Source organism: Pistacia vera, unplaced genomic scaffold (assembly GCF_008641045.1).
Source record: "Pistacia vera cultivar Batoury unplaced genomic scaffold, PisVer_v2 Contig118, whole genome shotgun sequence".
Lineage (NCBI taxonomy): Eukaryota > Viridiplantae > Streptophyta > Magnoliopsida > Sapindales > Anacardiaceae > Pistacia > Pistacia vera.
This window is the reverse complement of record NW_022195226.1, coordinates 1,582,138-1,605,152: the sequence shown is the minus strand read 5'-3', so window position 1 is coordinate 1,605,152 and position 23,015 is coordinate 1,582,138. Positions and strand designations below refer to the sequence as shown.

The 23,015-nt window shown below is 35.1% G+C and overlaps 2 protein-coding genes and 2 long non-coding RNA genes across 5 annotated transcripts; 3 read left to right on the top strand and 1 right to left on the bottom strand.

Annotated features, from left to right (window-relative positions):
• Nucleotides 1–32: 32 nt before the first annotated feature.
• LOC116108631 lies at nt 33–1,964 on the bottom strand. The gene is made up of 3 exons (XR_004124662.1): nt 1,535–1,964; nt 1,402–1,464; nt 33–317 (listed from the first exon to the last, which is right to left on the bottom strand). It is a non-coding gene; the product is annotated as an uncharacterized LOC116108631 (long non-coding RNA).
• Nucleotides 1,965–2,349: 385 nt separating this feature from the next.
• On the top strand, nt 2,350–3,335 carry LOC116109749 (dnaJ homolog subfamily B member 3-like). The gene is made up of 2 exons (XM_031395979.1): nt 2,350–2,839; nt 2,922–3,335. Exons 1-2 carry the CDS (start codon nt 2,675–2,677, stop codon nt 3,333–3,335), a joined length of 579 nt encoding a protein of 192 aa, XP_031251839.1. The 5' UTR covers nt 2,350–2,674.
• Nucleotides 3,336–5,460: 2,125 nt separating this feature from the next.
• On the top strand, nt 5,461–8,648 carry LOC116109384 (PHD finger protein ALFIN-LIKE 1-like). The gene is made up of 5 exons (XM_031395609.1): nt 5,461–5,745; nt 5,841–5,873; nt 6,199–6,421; nt 7,440–7,560; nt 8,150–8,648. The coding sequence occupies exons 1-5, from the start codon at nt 5,655–5,657 to the stop codon at nt 8,399–8,401; spliced, it is 720 nt and encodes a 239-aa protein (XP_031251469.1). The 5' UTR covers nt 5,461–5,654; the 3' UTR covers nt 8,402–8,648.
• Nucleotides 8,649–10,485: 1,837 nt separating this feature from the next.
• Nucleotides 10,486–14,960, top strand: LOC116109423. 2 transcript variants are annotated; one of them, XR_004124764.1, is made up of 3 exons: nt 10,486–10,988; nt 11,626–11,735; nt 12,017–14,960. It is a non-coding gene; the product is annotated as an uncharacterized LOC116109423 (long non-coding RNA). The 2 variants fall into 2 exon arrangements; XR_004124765.1 differs by lacking the exon at nt 10,486–10,988 and having other exon boundaries at nt 11,008–11,735; nt 12,017–13,398; nt 14,036–14,960.
• The last annotated feature ends 8,055 nt before the right edge of the window (nt 14,961–23,015 follow it).

Sequence of the window (23,015 nt, the reverse complement as noted above, 5' to 3'; positions counted from 1 at the left end):
AGTTTATTATTATTACAAGATTGTGACGTAGAGGCTACTGCTTTTGGCAACCCAATTCTATGCTGTATATTTAACGTTGAATTCAAATATCAACGACTCACTTTAGCTAGTATACTTGTGAAATATAAGTAAACTCACTAAACATATATAGAAATTATATAAGCATGAAATAGAGGGTCCATAGCTAATTTCTTTTTATACACAAATCTCTATATTCAATCATAGTGTCAAAAACAATAAACTCAAATTACAATCGGATAGTGTTATCAAGTTCTTCCGCTTCTTGACGTTTCGACTGACCCCTTCTCATCCATTACCTGCAAAAACATTGAAAACAACAAGGTGAGCACTAATGGCTCTGTAAGTAAACCCACTATGCTACTCTTCTACCTTCGTTGCTCGTATTCTGAATTTCTTTCCTTACATCAAACTTCTCTTTTCTTCTCTACTCTTTCTAACACTCTAGGTTCTCGCTTACTCAGGATAGTGCGAATGGTATCATGCATATACACAAATACATAGGATATGCATTTTCTTTTCTGTTTCTGTGTTTCTTTTTCTGTGTTTCTTTCTTTTATATTTCTCTTCTTTCTTTCTTTCTACTCTTTCTTTCTTTCTATTCTTTTCTTACCGATCGGACTCGGTTGAGGCATAGATTCGGAACTCTGGGCATGTGAGTGTATTTCAAATTCTTTTTAGGTACAGTCCTCATCCACATACACTTCTAACGGACTGTACAAATTCTTCTTTCTTATTCTGAGGCCGCTCACTAAAGGCAGTGTGCATGTGGGGCTAATCACTCACAGGTTTTCCATCGCAACAACCTTCTCTTCTCTTCTTTAAAAGTGTTCTTTAATAGATTTTTTTCTTTCTCTTTGTTCTTTAATGTTCTTTAATGCTCTTATAAGTATGTATGCATGTAGATGGACTTATGGTTGTTATTCTTTCTAAATTTACATGTTTAGATATAAAAATGCAATATGGCATGTGAAGATGTCATTCTCTACCATCTACAAACTCATATCAAGATAACAAGTAATCATATCCATGCATGCACTTCACTTTGACATTTCATCAAACAATTTGTATGTACACACAAACTCTATATTAGCTACACTTCTACATCTCTCTTAAGCCACCAAAATTTAGAGCAAAACTCCTTAAAATCAACATCAAACCTGGCCAGGAAATCACACTCCATAATTCTACTCAAACTCTTTCATAATGCATCCAACCTTCCACCAAACACCATATACACAAACACTACTTCTCATGGCTGAATTCTAGCCATCATTCAACATCAATTCCATCAACAAATCTCAACATATAAACACATACATACAGATATGAATTTCTCTTCACAGTTATTGTACAACCATAACTAGGGTTGGGTTTACTTACCTTAGATATGAGCAACCCAAACACTTTAGTCTCCTTTTGATACAACTCTCTTTCTCTTAAACCCTATGAACATAAATTATAAGAATTCAACACTTTAAAAAGTTAATCTCACATTTTAGTGCAAGAGTCTTACTTAGGGATGCTTAAGATTGAAATTCTACAAAAAATGAACCAAACTCTATGAATTTCCTTGGAAATTGATTAAAGAAATTTGAGAGAATTTGGGTGGAGAGTGGCGTGAATGAAAGGGAAAAGTGGCTAGGGTTTCATTCTTACATCCTTAATATAACATAATAATACTTATAGATTCTTATTTTACCCTTGCACTTTCTATAAAATTTCATCTATGTCCCTTAGTCAATTAAATTAATGTCCTCGTTTCTATTGTATTCTCCATGTAATTCTACTTCTTTTCACTCCCCACACTTTCAACTGATTATGGGTGGAATAACTATTTTGCCCTTAAGCAAGTTTTCCAGAATTTTCTCAAAAATTCCAGAGAGTTCTTTGCCCCGACGAAGACTGTATTTTCTACCACGAATTTGGGCAGAGAGTTTATTGTCGCAGCGACAAAACTCCTTTGTTGCGGCGAAGAGTGAAAATGTCAACTTCAATGCTTTCACCTTAGAATGAGTAATACAAAGGACATTTAAACATAAAAGAGAGTTACATACCTCGATGTGAGTGTTACATGGATAAGCCAATGATAGTGTTGGGAGGTAATCAATTGGATGTTGGGCTTGTAAGGGTCTGAATGTTACCCTTATAAAGGCCAATGATAATGATAAGAGATTGGGTAGTAATATGGATCGTGACACATGATTTCGTGGGTAAACAATATCACATATAATATCTTTTAGGTAGTAGACAACCTTTTAGTCCTTTTTTAACGTTTGGCGAGCACCTAGCTCATGACGTAAGGCATGTAAGAGATAATTTCGAAAAAAAATTAGGAGTGATCAAATTGAATTGCTGAAACTGAAGTGGTTGTAAAGTTTAAATCAAACATTAGGGATGACCTTAAAATTTGCCATTAGTCTTGTCGTGCCGTGTCGTAAGCCCGAAAGTTGGTAAGTAACAAGACGTATAGAAGCCCGGTATAATAGATCAAGAATCAATGGGCTGAGCCCGAACCCAGCTTTAAAAGTAACACCAGTGAGCAGTGTCGGCGATTAAAAACTTCCGGCCACAAACTAAGCAAAGTATCGAAAACTTTCAGATATTACAACCAACCACGAGGAAACGCAAGAGGCAAAACGACGAAGAACGACCGATGGGTGTAGATTATTACAAGATTCTCCAAGTAGACCGGAACGCCAAAGACGAAGATTTGAAGAAAGCATATCGCAAACTCGCCATGAAGTGGCATCCAGATAAGAACCCTACCAACAAGAAAGAAGCTGAAGCCAAATTTAAACAAATCTCTGAAGCTTATGATGTACAATTCCTCTCTGTTTGACTAAATGGTGTAGTATTTGTGTTTTTATATGTATATATTTATTCATTAATTGTTAATTCAGGTTTTGAGTGATCCGCAAAAAAGAGCGGTGTATGATCAGTACGGAGAGGAAGGTTTGAAGGGCCAGGTACCGCCACCTGGTGCGGGCGGGTTTTCGGGTGGGCCATCGACGACGTTTCGGTTCAATACGAGGAATCCCGAAGATATATTTTCCGAGTTTTTCGGGTTTTCAAGTCCGTTTGGAGGGATGGGTGACATGGGGGGTTCACGCGCCAGCGCTTCAGGGTTTCCGAGAGGTATGTTCGGCGATGATATTTTTGCCTCATTTAGAGGAGCAGCCGGCGAAGGCTCTACGAATGCGCCAAGAAAAGCCGCGGCTATAGAGCGAACATTGCCTTGTAGTTTGGAAGAATTGTATAAGGGAACAACCAAGAAGATGAAGATTTCTAGGGATGTTATTGATGCCTCTGGGTAAGCTCTTTTTTCTAAGTTTTAAATTAAACTTCAATTCTGATTTACTGTTTTGATTTTATGTGGTCTAGTTCATGACTTAGTTATATTCAAGGGTGAAAATTTAAGTTGAATCATACCCCTTAATCACATTGATATTATAGATAATGGACTTGATGAACATTGATCTGAAATTGTGGTTTAAAACTACTTGGTTTTTCTCAATTCGTTCTACCTGAGAAAAGTGGAATAGGTGGAGTGATCTTTTTTGGAAAAATTCTTATTTGCTTGCATGGCAATGGGGAATGGTGCGACTTTATAATGCGAGATATTATTTGATTCTTAGAAAGAAAATTGTAATTTGGCAGACTTTGTGGCTTCTTCAGGTGCTTTTTTGAGTTTTTTTGGATTTGGGGGGGTGGGGGGTGTGGGTACAATTACAGGTTATCAGTAGCTATTATCAAATTTCACTTAGCTTCTTCTCCTATGACATCCTAATTAAACAATTGATTCTTTTGTTGGAAAATCATACTGTATTAAGATAGTTATCTGCATACCCAGAAAGGCAATAAAAATTTCCTCTAATTGTGTAATTGCATAAGATTATTATTGATGAAATGTTATTCAACATATGAGTAATGGATGCTAATGATATTATTGGTTATAGTTGCTATGTCATTGAGCAATTTTTATTTTCATCTGTATCAATTACTCAACGACTGAAATACTGGAGTGGCTGTGATTTTTTTTCATGCATGTGTGTGCAATTATGCATCNTTTTTTTTTTTTTTTTTTAAAGTTTCCGTCTTTTAAGGAATTTTAACGAGTCATATTAATTAACTTTTATAATTTCTATCATAGAAATTCCAAATATTGAATAAGAACAGATAACCTCTTTTTATTTTTTTTAATTAGGTTTATATTGACTTAAATTTGTAATATTAGATCATGATGATTCAATTCTAATGGTTTTAGAAGTGGATGAATTGACATAAATAATAATAATCCAATAAAACCTCTCTATAATAATACTCCATATAAGAATAACCTCTTATTTGAACTAATTATAAATAAGAATAAATTTTATATTGTAATAAGTTATAGTTTTTCTAGATCCCGTCTTAGAGAACTTGTCTCTACATAATAACAATTGTATGGATAATATAAAAAAATATATGTTATATTACATTAAATGTTTAAGATGAAATAAAATATTTATATAAAGTTATTTGAGATAATGATTTATGTTTTTAAGAATTGTTACCGTATCTTTTATCTTACGGGTACATAATAAGTCGCCAATATGGATACCTTTTTATTAAAACCAAAATATTTTTAGCTCTTAAGCATGTTTGAAGCTTCTTGACACGAAACTTTTGGTATTTTCGTACTGTATTCATCCTTAGGATATCTCTTTCCTCTTCTTGTCTACTTCCAGTAATAATTTCTTCTTCAATTAAAGCATTAACGATTTATTGTTCATTTTGGATAATTAAGAAGTATTAATATCCATTTAATTAGTGTAATGAAATTGTCGAATCTGATTATTCAATTTTGTAATGACTCTTTGATATCTATTTCCATACTATCATAATGCCACTAAAACAATGAATTGAAATCCTAATACTATTAAAACATGAATTATAAAATAAGAAATCAAAACAATAATTTTTTAATTGACACAATAATTCTTATAAAACTATACCTCTATTAAGTTATAACCTCCTCATAATAATAAATTTAGTTGATCCTAACATTATCACTATGAAGAGGTTTTATGTACAATCAACATTTAAAGTTTAATTATAATATATAGTATTAAGGTCAAGGATTAAAATATTAATATTTAGCACTTTAAGTGAAAATATTATGTTGGTGTAATCTCATCAATTAAATTTTTTCATGAAAAATAAATATTATTTAAAAAGAAGTTTTTTTATCAATTAAAAAGCGATTGCAAAATGAGTATTATTTAAATTCTCAATGAAATGGTTCTACTAGTACTAGGTAAAAACTGAAAATAAAATTAAAACAATGTGTCCACTCTTAGTTTTACTAGGTACACTCCTAAGTCGATATTTAGAACGCTTCTGGTACAGCCAAGTGGTTTTCAAACTTGGAAGTAATAAAAAGTGAGTGTGTCAAATAGAAATTATAACCTTAGTAGCGTTAATCTAACACTCTGTTTCGCTATTTTCACGTCTACATGTGAATCTTCTTCTTCTTCTTCTTCTTCTTCTTCTTCGATACCGTCTCCATGTCTCTCCAATTCCAATTTCTCCAATAAAATCCAATTCATATCTCTATTTAAATCCAATCAACTTACTTAGATCTCTATTTTGCCATGGAAATGGCTTCGAGTCCGCGAACCGTCGAGGAGATCTTCAAAGATTATTGTTCCAGACGAGCTGGCGTTGTTCGTGCTTTAACTTACGGTAACTCCAATCTCTACTTTCTCTCTCTTAGGTTTTGTCTATCTTTAACTATGTTTGACGCGTGCCTTTATCTTCTTCCTTTGTAATTTTCTCAGATGTCGATGAATTCTACGGACTCTGTGATCCAGGTAACGTGCAATTGTAGATCGGAGTTGTCCTTCTTTGTTTAATTTTAATTTAATTTTTCTTCTTAGTTTTTATGCTATATTAGGTCAAATTTTGAATTTTTTTTTTTTTTAAAAGTTTGGAGCCAAGTTTGAATTTTTACATGCATTTTCCCTATATTTATTTTGCTGGTTTGAAAACAGAGATAATATTTACTTGAATTTCACGAAAATAATTTCCAGACTGAAGGAAGTTTGTTAAATCAGAGAACCGTCTTAAAGAGAAAATTACTAGTTACCAAATTTACTATACTGCTTTTTCATTTAAAAATTGGGGGTTTTGGTTTAGACAAGGAGAACCTGTGCCTCTACGGACATCCGAACGAGTCATGGGAAGTTACTCTGCCAGCTGAGGAAGTTCCACCGGAGCTTCCGGAGCCGGCACTTGGGATTAATTTTGCAAGAGATGGAATGAACCGCAAGGATTGGCTATCTCTCGTTGCGGTGCATACTGATTCGTGGTTGCTTTCTGTGGCTTTCTATCTTGGAGCTCGTCTTAACCGCAATGAAAGGTAAAATTTTGCCTGGCCTTTTTGCTGCATTTGAATTATCATTGTTTTTAACTTTCTGTAATCACTGATAGCTATTTGGTAGTGTTAACATTCCCTGGTAGCTTATAGTATCCTTGAATATTGGGGAGTTGGATTAAATTGTGTGGTTGATTTACATACTTTTGTGTCAGTTTGTAATGCCATTCGACTTGTTTTGTTGATATTCAGTGGTTTTTGGAAGATTTTGATTTGTGCAGTCTCAATTAAGGAAGATTGGAGTGAGTTTATTAACATGAGAAGGCTCTTCTATTGTTTTTTTTTTTTTCCTTTTTCGATTATGAGTATAACTTGATGTCAAGATTTTGTCATTCTACCTATTGATTAATAAGGCCTATTCTTTAATTTATTTGGCTAGTTTCTAATGTGATTTGTTTATGAAGCCTGTTGCCGGAAGTTGGGGAGATTACTTATATTAATTATGCCAATCTTCTTTTGTCGTTCGTTTTTTTTTTTCCCACTATTGGAGTCATCTTAGAACACACGTTAAGGCCTTTAACAAAGAAATTTTTTATTAATGGGTTACCACCGTTTACAAAATGCAATTTGATTCTGTAATAAGTCGTACCTTCCTGCACTTCTTCCCTTTGGCTGTGACATTTGTGATCTGACTAGAATATCACGTTTGGGCTACAAAAGAGGGAAAAGAAAAAGGCTTCACAGTAAGTCATACCAAAGAGTGAGCCTGAGTTCACTACATGACAGTTTATGGTTATATGCATATCATCTGTGATGACTGGTTGTGCTTTAGATGTGCCTCTTTCTGTTGAGTGATAAGTCCACACTAGACCATCGGAGAGGAAGAATTGCCTGTTCAACTTTATTGGTTTCTGGTGTAGTTGGCTGTGTGTTATGCATGTACTCTGATACATCTGTTTGCATTTTGCGAGTATATTGAATTGATTAGTGGAATTCTTATTTTATTTTCTATTAATTTTAGAGAATGGTATTGTTTAGTACTCATGTCAGTTCTACTTGACAGGAAACGTCTATTTAGCATGATCAATGATCTGCCCACTGTCTTTGAAGTTGTTACAGAAAGAAAGCCTATAAAAGATAAACCCAGTGTGGATAGTGGTAGCAAGTCTCGGGGCAGCACAAAGGTTTGAGGGATTGAACTTAGTTTAGAACTTAATTTTTATATCTCTGCAAGTTTTTCAGATTCAATCTAGTAATTTGCATTCTTTGTTTACCTTTTTCTGAGGCACACAACATAGTTGTGCTGTTCTGATGTTCTATAAGCAATTACTCATTGGAGATGATTGTTGATTTGAAAGGGAACCTAAGAGCTTGTGTGATTTATGATTAAATAATAATTTTCAAACCTAAGATCCAAAAATCTGTATTGTATTGCAGTAGTTTTATCTAAAAATGTCTTTAATATAACATTCAAAAAATTGCATCTCAGATTTTATAACTATGGAGAAAAAAGAAAGTTAGGAGCATCTTTCTAACTGAAAATTGTTAAAACATTAATTAAACGTTTGTTCTTAAAATTTCTTGTTTCCTTTGTTTTTAAAAATGAAGAATTGTATTTATAATTCTAAACCAGTTGGCCACGGAGTTCCATATATTGGCTTTCTGTAACAAAGTTAGAATTCTTACCCCCTTATTCTGGCTGTGGTAAATGTTTTCAACCATTTTATGCATCCTTATTTTTGTGTCCATTCGTTTGGTTCATCATCCATGCAGAGATCAAGTGATGGCCAAGTTAAAACCGTCCCTAAGCTTGCAGATGAGAGTTATGAGGATGAGGAAGATGAACACAGTGAAACCCTATGTGGGAGCTGTGGTGGAAATTACAATGCAGATGAGTTTTGGATTGGCTGTGACATCTGTGAGAGGTGGTTCCACGGAAAGTGTGTGAAGATAACACCTGCTAAGGCTGAGAATATAAAGCAGTACAAATGTCCAAGTTGCAGCATGAAGAGGGGCAGGCAGTAGTATCACTAAACTCAAGTTACAAGTGGAGGAAGGGGTTTGAACAGCGTTCTTTCAGTGGCTGACATAGTATAGAAAGGTCTCTTTCAAAAGTTAAAAAGTTATGTAATGAATTTGTTGTGATGTTTGTTTATAGCAGATGCTTTGTTAGGGCTTCCCTGCTGAATCCTTGCTTAAATGTTAACTTATATATAGTAGAAGTTGTTGTTTTATGACAATGCTTGAATAATATTTGCATGGTTGGTTTCTACTTTCTTCCATAAAGATTTTGTTGTAAGGGTGACTTTTGCGCTATGTGAAACTCTGGGAGAGCTTTAAGTCATTTGATGTTATCAACAGTTACCTAAATCAGGACCTCATTGCATGACAGAGCAGCGATATACAGAACATTTTTACTTGTCATGTTCAATCACTCTGCTCTTGACGGTCAATCATTATACTATAGTTTACTATATCAAAATAAAATGCCTCATAGTTAGAGGGTCATGGCCTGACTGAGTAGCTGGTTGGCCTAGCAATGTCTGTACTCTCTAAAACACAGTTTTTATCGACAAATTAGAATTGATTAGGGGGACAGTTGACAATGGCTAGATGCTCATTTTGGACACATCAGGCCTGGCATTTGATTTCCTGGAAAGCGAGAAGTAAAAACTAGGTGTTTGACTTTGACATGATTTGGAGTCTGGGAAAACTTGGTTAATTCCGACAATTAGCGACATAATTTGGCATCTAATCCTATAAAAACTTCTTAGTGCTCATCGCCCATGTTGTGTTTACAACTGTATTTGTCTTGGTTATTGGGTTGTCTTATAATCCTCTGAGCAAGCAAGCCATATTGCTCATGCAGTGCTTGAGCCTCTCTATCCCCTAATTCAATTCTGAAATGGGTTCCAGTCGCTCAGATGGCTCTGGTAAAGAACGCTTGCGCTGGACTCAAGAGCTTCATTATAGATTCGNTATTTTATTTTTCACGATTTTCTAAAGTTTTAATCTCCGAAAAATTATTAAAAAAGATCCGCTCGTCCGAATCGCTCCGTTCTTGTTGCGCTTCGTTCCTTGAATATTAAAACTTTAGTGGGTGGTTGCATGTGGTGATGGGCACTTTAGGCAGTGTCAGTGGTGGTAGAGGGAGTGTGGGCAGTGTTTGGTGGTGGGTAGTTTTTCGGCGCCATTGTTTGCAAATATCAACCAATGAAAAAGTTACATGCATAATAAGGATTTGCACAACTGCAACTTGAACCTTGACGTCGGAGTCAAAATCTAAGTAAAGCTCTGAACCACTTAGGCAACTCTATAGTTTTGGGATTACTCCTACCTTATTACACGTATCAGTTTTTTGTATTCCAAATAACTCTGATTATCCTAAAATTACATCCAATTCCATATTTGGATACGAGAGACATGGTTTTGCTTGTGGAATCGAAATTTTAATTTATTTCCTTAATGAAAAAATAACCTCCGAAAATTTGATTTTAAGAAAAAGCATATTTTTTACCTGAAAAACACATTTTTTGGGCTCGTCACAAGCCCCAAGCTCCTTTTGGAGCTTGCCCATCGTATTCTACATCTAAATCCGTGTGGTTTAAAAAAAAAAATCACCTCGATCGGATGCCGGATCGCAAAGTTATCGCCTTCTTCACTCTCCCTTACGCCTCTCACAAACTAACCAGTGTGCAGCACTCAAACTATAATTTCTCACACTTGAATCGGTACGTTCCTATTTAGATTGCTGCCTATATATGGTATGTATATATTTCCTTTCTAATTATTTATAACTTTTCCTATTTAGATTGCTTCTTCGTTTGGCTTCTCGAATTAAGAGTTGTTTAGCGAGAGGAGAAATGGATGCTATGCTTTGTTTATCACTTCCCATTAGGTGAAATCCTTTTCCTTTTATCTATTAGATCGCATACCTTTGAAAGTGGGTTATGCATACCTTTGAAACAATAATTTGTAATTATTTGGTGGTGCGACCATTTGGTGGTTTTCTTGTGTTGACAGTGAATGAAATATACGGTTTTCTTGTGTTGACAGTGAATGGAATCCTATTTTACATGAATGTAACAAAATAAGGAGACAGNTTGTTTTTCCAGTGTAGAAATTTATTTTAAGATCTTCTTTCGAGTGTAGTTTTATTTATGTATGTCTAACCAATGAAGAGAGGAGTTAGCACTGACAGATACAGGTTGGTTTGTTGTAGTTGATAAATAGTGGAACTCTTACCTATTTTAGTATAATACTCGTTGACTGTTTAATATTTTCTTTGCCTTTGACTGTGAGAGGCTCTTGATCAAAATCTGTATTTGATTTTGGTGGTTAATTTTGTTGATTTGGCAAAATGAATTTGGTGTGGCACAAGCTCAGATTCAGTATACGTTCTTCAATGGATATAATTTAAGTTCAGAATATTTTGGATCAAGGATTAATGTTTGGGATTATTTTTGAAACTTCATCTTATTTTTATGTATCCTAAATTTACGAGTAAATTGATTCTTCACAAATTGGTCCTAGGATAAGCTTGCTATGAACATTACTACTGAACATGGAAAAACACTAGAGGATGCACCCAATGATGTGCTGCATGGACTTGGTTAGTGCCTTTGTTTCTCTTCTAATACTTGAACAAATTTTCAGCTGATAATGTTGTGCTTTAAGAAGTGTTTGATTATACCTTGTACAGATGGTTGAAGGTCTAAAATTTTCTCTTCTCTTTACTGCTGCAAGATATTTTTGGCTTAGATGATACCTTAAAACACTTGGATTTTAGATTTCTCTTTCCCTTGACATTGATCTAATCTTCAACACGAGATTCTGCATTATTTCATTAAGCACTTATCTTGGAATGTTGGACTACAATTTTGCCATATTAGTGATATTACCCAGTATTAGGTCATGCTATTTGCCTTTCATTCATTGTAGTCTGCTGGTCCACATTTATATCTTTTTCCTTGAACCGTCACGAATACAATTCCTTTAGTTTCATAAAAAATAAAAAGAATAAAAACTTGGTCATGTTATCTGCCAAGGTGAACAGTAATGTTGTCTATCTCAAATTCTCAATGTCTGATCTGGTCACATCATGTGCTCTTTCAAGTCTTTATTTACTCCATCTTTCTCTTTAAAACTAAATTGAATATGTTTTCTTAAAAGAGATGGAAAAATATTCTACTAACAGTTCTGTTAATACGTTTATTGTTAATGCTGTTGACATACTTCTGTTAATGTAGGATCTGCCTTGGAGCAATATTCTCTATTGCATTGATTGGGGAGAAAATTACAAGCTTCCAGTAAAATTTTCAATTGCTGGTAGACGGTTCAAGTAACCTTGGATCCCCATGTAAATACTTCTGTTTATGGGTTATGTAAATCTTGCTTTTTAATGTTCAATGATTAGGTTTCAGCTACGTTAATTTTTATTAGCATTTATACCTTTCAGTTCATTGCAATATCATGGATTGAGTTTGCAATATTATAAGATTTCTAATAAAGTTTGAAAACTGATACAACTGTCTAAGGGCCAACTTTAGTTTAATTGGCAAGAACCATTTTTCTTTAAATTACAAACACCTATTTTACTGGATTATTGTTAATGCTGTTGACATACATCTGTTAATGTAGGATCTGCCTCGGAGCAATATTCTCTATTGCATTGATTGGGAAGAAAATTACAAGCTTCCAGTAAAATTTTCAGTTGCTCGTAGAGGGTTCAAGTAACCACTGAGCGTCAAAATTTTCAATTGCTGATGTTCTTTCCCTGCCGATATAAAGGGAAGTAATATCTGATACAAAAGCTTTTCTTGCGAAACTTATCTATCTTTTTATACATTAGTAGCTGCAGAAGTCCGTGGTTATTTATTCCTGAAGTATCTTATCCGATTTTTTTTTACGATTCCACGTCTTTTAGAGCGAAGTGTCAATGCTGTGGAGTTGCTGCCAGTCTTTGAGTTTTAGTTTCAAAGGCGCCCAAAAATTTGCTGCCAACCTTGGTGTGTATTGTGGCTTGCCTTCAACTTTTCACGTACCTGTTATTGTGAAATTTCAGAAAGCTTTTGCAACATAATTTTTTCTTTGACTATTTGGTTCATCCCAGTTGTTGAGTCTTATATGATAATTTCTTTATTACTTGCTCCAAAACACGAATTTTCCTATCAAAAAGCTGAACTCTTATGTGACTCATTTTTAAACTTCGCTGAACTCTTATGTGACTCATTTTTAAACTTCTATTTTTTATATTAAGTTAATTGCCTCATGCAATGTTTTTGGTTTTTTTAACGTGAATACCATATGTTGTTCATCTGTGAACATAGTTGATAATCCCGTGAATAGTAGGCTCACTTTGGATTTCTATATGTGAGAAATTTGACCATTGAATGTAAAAGTTAATATAAGTTCTAAAATTTTCCTCCTTTGTTATTCCGCAAGGCCAAATCTCTAGCGGAAATTTTTGCAATCTTGTGGCCCAATTTACTATTTCTTTTTACTTCAAAAAATGGTTCAAAGATGAGAGATCGGTAGGAAGATGAAGAATTAGCTAAATAGATATGTCCAGATTTGTTGTGGATGAGTGTAACACTATTTCATGAACAAAACTTTGCATTTATGTTGTTTTCTTTTTAATTATGAATAAGTTAGCCTAAGTTGGGCTGCTTGGAATTCACACTTCTGTCTTCACGATTTCAGGAGGAATTCATAGTAATAAGAGTAATAACTTGAATAGGCAAAGTTGTTACATAATTCACTCATTCATTCATTGTTTTCTTTTCCATTATTGTTTTCCATGATCCAAAACTATATAAACTATAATGTTAATAACAAAAAGCATCCTTTCATATGCATAAACTATGGTAGGATTCTATTTATCTGTTTCCTGAATTCTGTGTAAACATATGACTCAGTCCAAAGTTCTCTTTACCAAGACTTTTACTGAGTTTCAGCTGAAGATTCTGTATCGGCAGATTCATAAGACGAACCCAGACTTCACATTGACGGATGGATTGATGGTAACTTTTGATAATATTTGCTATAATAAGATTCTGTACCACCTTATGCTGTACAAATTTGTCAACCCATTTAATTATGTCAATTTATGTATGCTGTGTTATTCCAACCCACCTATTTGCATTTTATTTTAAGTTTCTTGTACAGTAATGTGTACTCTATCTGTGGGCCAGTTCTTTTTCAAATAATAGTTTTTTTATGATTTTTAAGATTCTTTCCATATGTACTTGAAACCTTAGTATAGATATCTATACCAAATGAATGAATACAATTTTGTTTGCACTTCACCATAATTCCGCTGGTACTATACTCTATTGCTGGAGTACAAGAATTTCTTTTTAAAGCTTATATCAACATCTAATTACTTCGTTGACATTAATCCTGTGCTTTATCTAGATTTTCGTCATTGTGCTGGAGAATTAAAAATTCGAGAAAGTAATTGTATCTTAGTACTTGAAATAAGATATCATCAGTAGTTTACCGCAAACTCAAATTTCTCCAGCTTTAAACAAATACATTGAATGTTTCATCTGAATTTGTTTTCCAATTTTTGTTTTAGGAATGGGTGTTGGGATTGAAATATGCTTTACAATATCGTATGTTTACAGGTATATTATCATTAATATTGTGTGTTTATAGGTCATTACTATCATTGAGTGCTACCGAAACGCGTCGAAACATGTATTGAAGATGCAAAAGAAATCTAAAAGTGATGTCAAATGCATCGGTCTTGTTCCTGGTATCGACACAGGTTTGCGTCGGCCATTTCTGTAGAACATACTGCAATCTAAAGCAATATTTTTTTTGTCATCAAAACTTGCATACTCTATAATTGTAAAATGTTCAGTATTTTTTATATTCTAGATCTATACTGGGTACCTTACAAATGCTTATAACATGTTCATTTCATTTGTCATTTCTCAAAGACAATATTTAATTGGTCCTGAATTTTTTGTATATATTATGAGGAGCTTTCATCTTGAGGCAAGTATACCACCCGTTCCCACTTTCCTGTACATGATATTGCAAACCAGGCATATCAATAGGAGTCTCACATGTTATGTGACTACAATGAATGTGGGCATAAATATTTTTTACATAAAAAGAACAGTTGTCAACTTACATTAGTTCTCACAAAAGCGTCGTCTCATCATTGCCCTCTTTTTTATTTGAAGACCTACAGTTTTTGGCACTCTTTGCATCGGGGCATAGACTGAAAAGTTCTGATACTATAATTTTACAACCCTAATCTTTACATTCTCTAAACAATTCTATAAAAGGCCCCAAAATCAAACAAACTACAACTTCTATGGCAATTAGGTTCTTGGTTTACATAAAATACTCACTAGCAAAATTCTCATTAGCTAACCAAACAGCAACGAATCACGACAATTTATATTTTTCCACCATACAACTTATGTCCCCAACCTAAATATACACATCTCACTAAAATTGCAAAATTTCACCTTTAATAATAAACTAAACTGGAGTAAGAAAACAACATAATAAATTTTGAGTGGTTGCAAGCTACCTGCATTCCTCATTCACATGGATAATCATGAAACACTATTCATTTTATGTACACATCTCAATCAGTTTTGAGTGGTTGTTAACTACAAATCATCTGGAAATTTACAAGTAAAGACCAATCTGGTTCCAAACATCACTTGAAGCTCCACCAATTCCATTATATGATTGCCTGGAATGAAGGCAAAACATCAAATAGAGAGGCTTCCAGTCTTTAACAAGAAGAGACACATCTTCTAAATCTCTTCAAAAGTTTGTAGTATTTTGGTACTTCCCAATACAAACCACAAGAAGAGACACATGATCGGATATCGAAACTGATGACTGGTATCAACAAATTGTGATTAACTAATAAGAGTTGGTTCAAGGTTCATCACTTTATCCCTTTTTTTAGTATTTAAATTGTATTCTGTTGACACTAATGTAATGTTAACAGTGTAAGTGTAAGAGCTATACATTCTTAAACCTCGAGGGTCCTTTGGCTCTTTAGTGAAGCACAGATTAAAGGAAATCTCAAGCAAATTTTTGATAAGTGCTAGGGCCAAAAATCGTCTTGGGCCTAACGAGGCCCAATAACGAAATAAACATGTCATGGCCTAAGGCCTCAGCCTAATCCCGATTGAGCCTATGCTTAAACTACCCACTCTATGAGTTTGCCTATCCTACAAGTTAAGCTGAACTGAGTTCTGGCCCATTAGCCTACAATAGTCCATAAATAGGAAATTAGAATCATATTCTATTTACCCTTCTACGGAGATTCTGAATCTTCCTCAAACTATTAAACTTAATTTGATAAAGGCAAGAAATCATATTTCTTTCCTGATATGGATTATCTCCTAAAATAGGACTCAGTGTCCTAATAGGATTCCAACCTCTTGGGTTCACTATATAAACAAAGGTCTCCCCTCTCATAAGGGGATGGATCTCCGATAATCAATCTACACTACTCAAAACTGTAACGCCCCACTTGAGGTACGTATTTAAGATTTACTGTATTACTTAACAGTTCATTGATTCAGTTTCAATTGAGTTTGTATGTTGTAGAGTCTTCTAGAATTTCCATTCTGTGGTTAAGAATCAATTTTACACACATATTCAAGTCTTAAGAACAGATAATGGTAGGGAGTACTTCCGTTCTAGCCTAGGAAACTATCTGCTTAGTCATGGAATGATACACCAAAGTTATTGTGTAGATACCCCATAGTAGAATGGTATTGCAGAAAGGAAAAATAGGCACCCTTTAGAGGTTGCCCAAGCACTTATGTTCACCAAGAACGCGCCTAATTATTTGTGGGGGGAGGCAGTCCTAACAGCAACTTATTTGATAAATTGATTGCCTACTAAGAATTTAGAGTTTCTTACTCTTCTCTCCACGTTTCTTCAGACATTTCCTGATTTTAGAGCCTTAAACTCTCCACCTTTGAAAGTCTTTGGGTGTACTACCTTTGTTCATGATCACTCTCATAACAGAGGCAAGTTAGATCCTAGGGCCATTAAGTGTGTGTTTGTAGGGTACTCTTCCACTCAACAAGGATATAAGTGTTACTACCTTCTAAGGAAGAAATTGTTTGTCGCTAAAGATATGACCTTTTTTAAGTCATAGCCTTATTTTCCCAACCCTTTCTTCAAAGGGAGAATTCACGGATTGATAATGAAGATAGTGTTTGGGAAATAACATTTCCCACGAGTCAGACTCCTACATCTACTCAAAATCCTACATCCACTCCAAGACCTCTTAATCAAAACTCACCTTTAACTCAAATCTAGCCTCTTACCAGTCCTAATTCCATCAGAATAAAAAATATTGAAAACCTTACAGTATAAGAGAATTTTGACACTTTGACTCAGGAACATGTGAAGATAGGGGGAGGTTCGACTAGGCTAGATCAACCAAACCTCAAATTTTATTCTTGAAAACATGGTTATCAAACAGTGAGAATCCTTCTGACGATCTGCATGGCCAGTCATCCTAACTGAAAGAAGTCAATGAATCACAACCTTCTGGTGAGAAAATTTTGCTTCCTAGTGAGTCTGAGTCAAATGTTGATCTTCCTGTAGCTCTTAAGAAAGTGGTTAGGTCTTGTACTCTACATCCTATTTCTCATTTTGTGTCCTATGGCAATCTATCTGCTGATTTTTGAGTATTTACTACTGTTCTCTCAACCATAGAGGTTCCTAAGTCAATACAGGAAGCATTGGATGATCCTAAATGGAGAGAAGCTATATGGGAATTGTTTGATGAAATGCCTAAGTGAAAAGCCTAAGTGAAAACTGCCCTGTCACAGCCGTGACTTTCTGAGTGATTTTTTGGCATCTTACAGATTGAACTGGGTTGAGATCAAAACATAAAACTTGTAGCTCTGTCTCTAAGATTTAAAACAAGACCAAAATTGTAGCAATCCGATATGTATAACTCAAGTTATGCCTTCTTGAGTGTAACCTGTGCAGAATGACTATCTTGATGCAACATTGCATTTGTGCATTTCATGAGTGCATTAATGAGCATGAATCATCCATATGCATTAATTATGCATTAGAGAAAGAGTATAAAAAGAGTACAGAACTTTGAGTGTGAACTTTATTAAGAGAAAAGAGAGAAAAAGAGAATAGAGTAGTTTGTGCGATAGGGAACCCGTGAGTAATGGGTAGAGTATTCCCGCATGTACGCCGCATTGAGAGAGCGGCATGAGTATGAGAGAGAGAAGCGGTGTAGCCCATGAGAGTGCATGCGGATGAGGGCTATACCCGAGAGTACCCGAGAGAGAGATTATATACTCACATGGCCAAGGGTTCCGAATCCATGCATAATCGAGTCCGATCGGCTAAGAACGAGTAGAAGTCACGGAGAGTGGGAGCGAGTCCCGGCCATGCCCCCGGTAAGATGGGGACGTGACTTACTAAAGAGTTATTAGAAAAGAGTTCTAAGAAAGAGAAACAGAGAGAGAGAAATAGAAAGAGAAAACAGAGAGAAGTATAAAAGAGAGAGTAAATGAGAATTGTAAGGAAAGACTTAGAGAGAGAGAGTTACGGGGATAGATGACTAGAGGGTTTACTTACTAAGCATTATTTGTGCTCACCCCGTTGACTTTTTATGTTATTGCAGGATTTAGGTGAGGACACGGTCAGATGGACATCGGCATGCGAGGAGGAATGGCTACACTGTCTACATAGTTTTTGATAGTTTTTGTATATGATACTAATTTTGTATAAAGAATGTATATGTTTAATAAAAGAAAATTTTGGGCCCAACTACTTATGTTATTATACATGTATTTTATTATGTACATTTTTATGAGTATTTGAGTAGGAAGTAGTTATTACATGAATCCTATTGAGCCAAATGCAAAGTTTGACCAAGACAGTGGAGATACACCAATTGAAAAAGGCAGGTATCAATGACTGGTTGGGAGGCTGATATACTTGCCTCATACAAGGTCTGATATAGCCTTCTCTGTAAGTGTGGTAAGCCAGCACATGCACAACCCACAAGAGAAGTATCTTGAAGCTGTAAATAGAATCTTAAGGTACTTGAAGGTGACACTTGGGAAATGACTGTTTTTTGAGAAAAATAATGAAATAAAGATGGAGACATTTGCGGATGCAGATTGGGCAGGTTCAGTGAGTGATAAAAGGTCAACTTCAGGGTGTTGTACTTTTGTTTGGGGAAATTTGGTGACTTAGACAAGCAAGAAGCAAACTGTGGTTGCAAGGAGTAGTGCAGAAGCTGAATTTCGAGCAATGGCACCAGGTATTTGTGAGCTGATATGGTTAAAAAGACTCTTGGCATAACTAGGAATCAAGAGTGAAGATCCTATGAAGCTCTTCTATGATAACAAGGCGGCGATTGGGATTGTGTATAATCCAATACATCATGATAAAACCAAACAATGTGGAGATTGATAGGCAATTTATTAAAGAGAAGATTGACGACAAGTTGTTATATGTTATCTATCTACCTACTAGCCAAAAGACTCTGGACATTCTTACAAAGGATTGTTTAGACAGTTTCAACAATCTATTTTCGAAGTTGGGAATGCCAAATATTTTCTCACTAGATTAATGGGGAGTTGTAGAAGTTCTTGATAAGCACAGTAAGGGTTTTTTAAACTTAGGATTTATCTTAATTTTATCTGTTTGAATAAAGGCATGATCCTAGACCTAAAAGTTATCAAGATATAATAATAAAGTCTATATAACTAGACTACTGTAACCTATGCTAAAGTAGAAAACAGTAATAAAAATTATCAGGTGTTTTCTTCCTAATTTCACATAACTGATTTATAATGCCCATAACTAAAAGCATGGAGGAATCCAATAAAGAACCAATGATTACATGAATCCACAAAAAAGAATTTAAAATTACATTGGTCAAGCATCAGCGGAAGCATGAAAAACTACAATGATACAACTGCATGTAAATTAAAAAGAATCAGCTTGGAAAGATTACTTATTCATAATCATCATTGAGATAACTCTTTCCCAATTACTTATCAATAATCATCATTTAGATAACTCTTTCCCAATTACTTATCAATAATCATCATTTAGATAACTCTTTCCCATCACAGATACTTCAAACAATTCTTCTGACAAAAAACACTTCAAGTCTATATCAAGGTTTATGATAGTAGAGCGAAAATTGTGGAAAATTAAAGAAATGCAGATATAACATTGATGTGCAGTGCTATTAGAGTATGTCATACAATTCAACATAATAAACATTCGTTTATCAAGAAGACCAAAAAAAGGTATATTAGTAACCTTACCACTAGTTTAGTTGTATCAAAAGCTTGCACTTCAACAAAGCTGCTACATGACAATCACAAAAAGGTCATCATTAAAATAAATATCAGAGTACTAACTACATTCAGAGGCTGCACCTTTTCAGAGACTACATCTTTTGAGCCCCAAGTTCAATAACAAACAACCTGTTTAGTGAGTCTTTGTTAAACCTAATCCAGAACCATTGTTTGGACTATCATCTGGCTCCAAATTACCTCCAATCCAGAAATTTAAGACAATGTCAAACCCTAAAAGCAGAGTACAATGTTGAATCATGATTTGGAAATTCGTAAATCTTTATAAGAATAGGTTCAGAAAAGATATTATTCCAACTATACCTATGAGACTTTTAATCAGGATAGATAGCATTTCATCATTGCAAAATGTTGGGTGATAGAAGATACCTCTAAGAAAAAGGCAGAAAGCAAATTATCACCAAGAAAATTGAATAACTTCTACAGTAGAAGCTAACGTAATTTTTACAGAAACTGCCGCAATTGAGAAATCATATTTTACTTCAACTAAGAAAGTTTAAGGTGGAAAAAAAAAAAAAGATAACTACAAGGCAAGCAATACCTTTGTAGCATTTCCATAAACATCAAAGGCTTTAGAAATAGGAGAACCACTGATAGGAACCCACTCCAATAACTCAACAATTTGGGCTGGGCCATTGGTTTTTCATGGGTTTGGGTAGAACTCTCCTTGGACCACTAGCTTGCCAAGGGAGGGTGCCCAAGCCTTTATAACCCACATGCCCACCCTTTTCCCTTTCAATATGGGATCCTAACATTCCCCCATGCTTCAAGACCCAACGCCCTCGTTGGTTTTCTTTCCAAAGAGCGCCTGCCCTCATCGGTTACCCCGCCCTTATCGGCCTTTACTGCCTTCTCTTTGGGTCTTACTTTGCCTAGAAGCCTATCAGGCCCTAGAAGTCTATCGGCAACTCTCCTTCTCGACCCCTCGGGAGGCCCACTAGGCCTTACTGCGTGGGCTCCACGTCAACCTGTTTACCCCTTGGGTGACTTCGTGGATCCGCTTTCCTTGGGGTAGCAGCCCGGGCCCAAGGTCAGCTTGCCACGTGTGCGCAGGATCATGCTCTGGTACCAATTGATAGGAACCCACTCCAATAACTCAACAATTTGGGTTGGGCCATGGGTCTTTAATGGGCTTGGGTAGAACTCTCCTTAGAAATCCGGCTTGCCAAGGGAGGGTGCCCAAGCCTTTATAACCCACATGCCCACCCTTTTCCCTTTCAATATGAGATCCTTTCTCGAGCGACACTAGAATCCTAATTCTCGGATGTTGACGGTGTCTTCTCTTTTTCATGATAACGTTTTTCATCCCTCTCATCCCTCATCCTTATTAACTCTCTCATCTCAGTCAGGTACTCTTTAAGGCTACCCACATCAGTCTTCACTGAACTCATGTCCTCCTTCACTGACTTCATCTTTTTTTCCATATTTTCCATCCTGTTCTCCATCTTTGATTTGACCATTCCCTAGCATGGGACTTGTTGGTTACCTAGCTCTGATACCAAATTGATGGAACTCCCCTGTAAAACAAATCAACCATAGCCACAACACAACACAATAACAAATAATATGCATAATCTGAAGAAAATTAAGATAGTATTAATCAGTATTAGTTATCCCTTGACAGAAACAAATTCATTCATGGATAGATTCCCAGCAGTTCGAGGACCTGGGGGCCTCCCAATCAGTCCTAAGAAGATATTCCTTGATAAAAAGACCTCTCTCACACCCTCCTTTCTATATACTAATTATTCTATTATGTAAACACTTATCAGCCACGTGTCCTTTCTTATAACAAACTCACCACACTCCTAACAAACTCACCCTCATTGCACCTTAATGCCTGTTCCTACCCCTGCCCTTTGATTTATAAACCTTGTGTATGGGTGGTCTTACAACCACAAACCTCGACATCATTCGCAGCTTGCCTTTTGCCAAGGCTCTGAACACAAACCTGAAAACAATATCATACAAATGATCAAGTATTGTTTTTTTTTTACAACGCACAAGATGAACGAAGTTGTCATAACGTTCAAGAACAATATAAACATCAAATTGGCAAGTTCAAACAGAGGTAATAATAGTAGCTGTACAACTAGTGTTCAAGGTGTACCAAAAGTCTGCACTTCCCCATGGCTCAATCACAATATAATGTTACAAGGTTCTCCCAGTTGTACTCCAATAATCATATCTCATGCTTACCACCTCCACATACAGTCAAGCATTCAATGAGCAAACAAAATGAACATAATAAAAAAGAGTAGAAGAATTTAAATGATTAAGAGAACCAAAAATTCACTATGCAATACATCAATATTGCTTGTCTAGCATTGTGTAAAAACTAACCAAATCCCCATATTCCAAAAGATCCAATAAAGAATCACATAAATAAAGAAAACATGGGGAAAAGAGAAAAGAAGGATACATCAATCAAAAAGAAGAAACAAGAACTGTGTCAAGAAGTCTTCACCTATAATTCACGGAGTCTTTAATTGCTTGTTGAAAAGCAACAATGGAAGAGGAATTGCATGAACGACACAACATCAGTTAATACATAAAGCAAGGTAGATGCATCAAGGAAATAGGAGCAGTACATGGTAATGGTAATTATATCACATGACACAAATAAAGAAAACTAAAGTGTTATATTGACAACATATGAGAATTATTTTCTCTCCCAGGTCTTTTGATTCTTCACAGATGCCTAGTCCTAGATTTATGCATGCCTATAGACTAGATTCACCTACAATCCTTCTAAAGAGCAATGGAACAGCATACATACAATTGTACTCAAACAAAACTAGAAAGACATAGTTGTTTGAGTATCTGTTTACAGTAAAGGTGTAAGTGAAAACTCTAATAGTACACTAGCATGCAATATTCAGGCAAAGCAACTAGATATTGATTAGGTATTCAGTCATAGCACAAACCTGGCTGCAAATAATTAAATAAAAGAAAAATGCTTCAGACAGAGCAAAATGAAAAAGTAAAAGAAAAAAATAAAAAGATCAAGAATCAAAATGTTCCACATGCATTTGCAGCCATCTTCAAGTACTAGTGTTGCATAAATCCAACTATTTGAGAGAAATAGGTCCACTCAACAAGATGATTTATTTTCACAATCATTTAATAAACCCACAAAAGATAGGTGTCTTAAGATGCATCATATGAACAGGGATGCAAGCCTTAAAACTGGAAACTAATGTGATAAAAAAGGAATGATGAACATGCATAGATTATTCAATCTTTACTAAACAACAGTAATTCAGTAAAATATT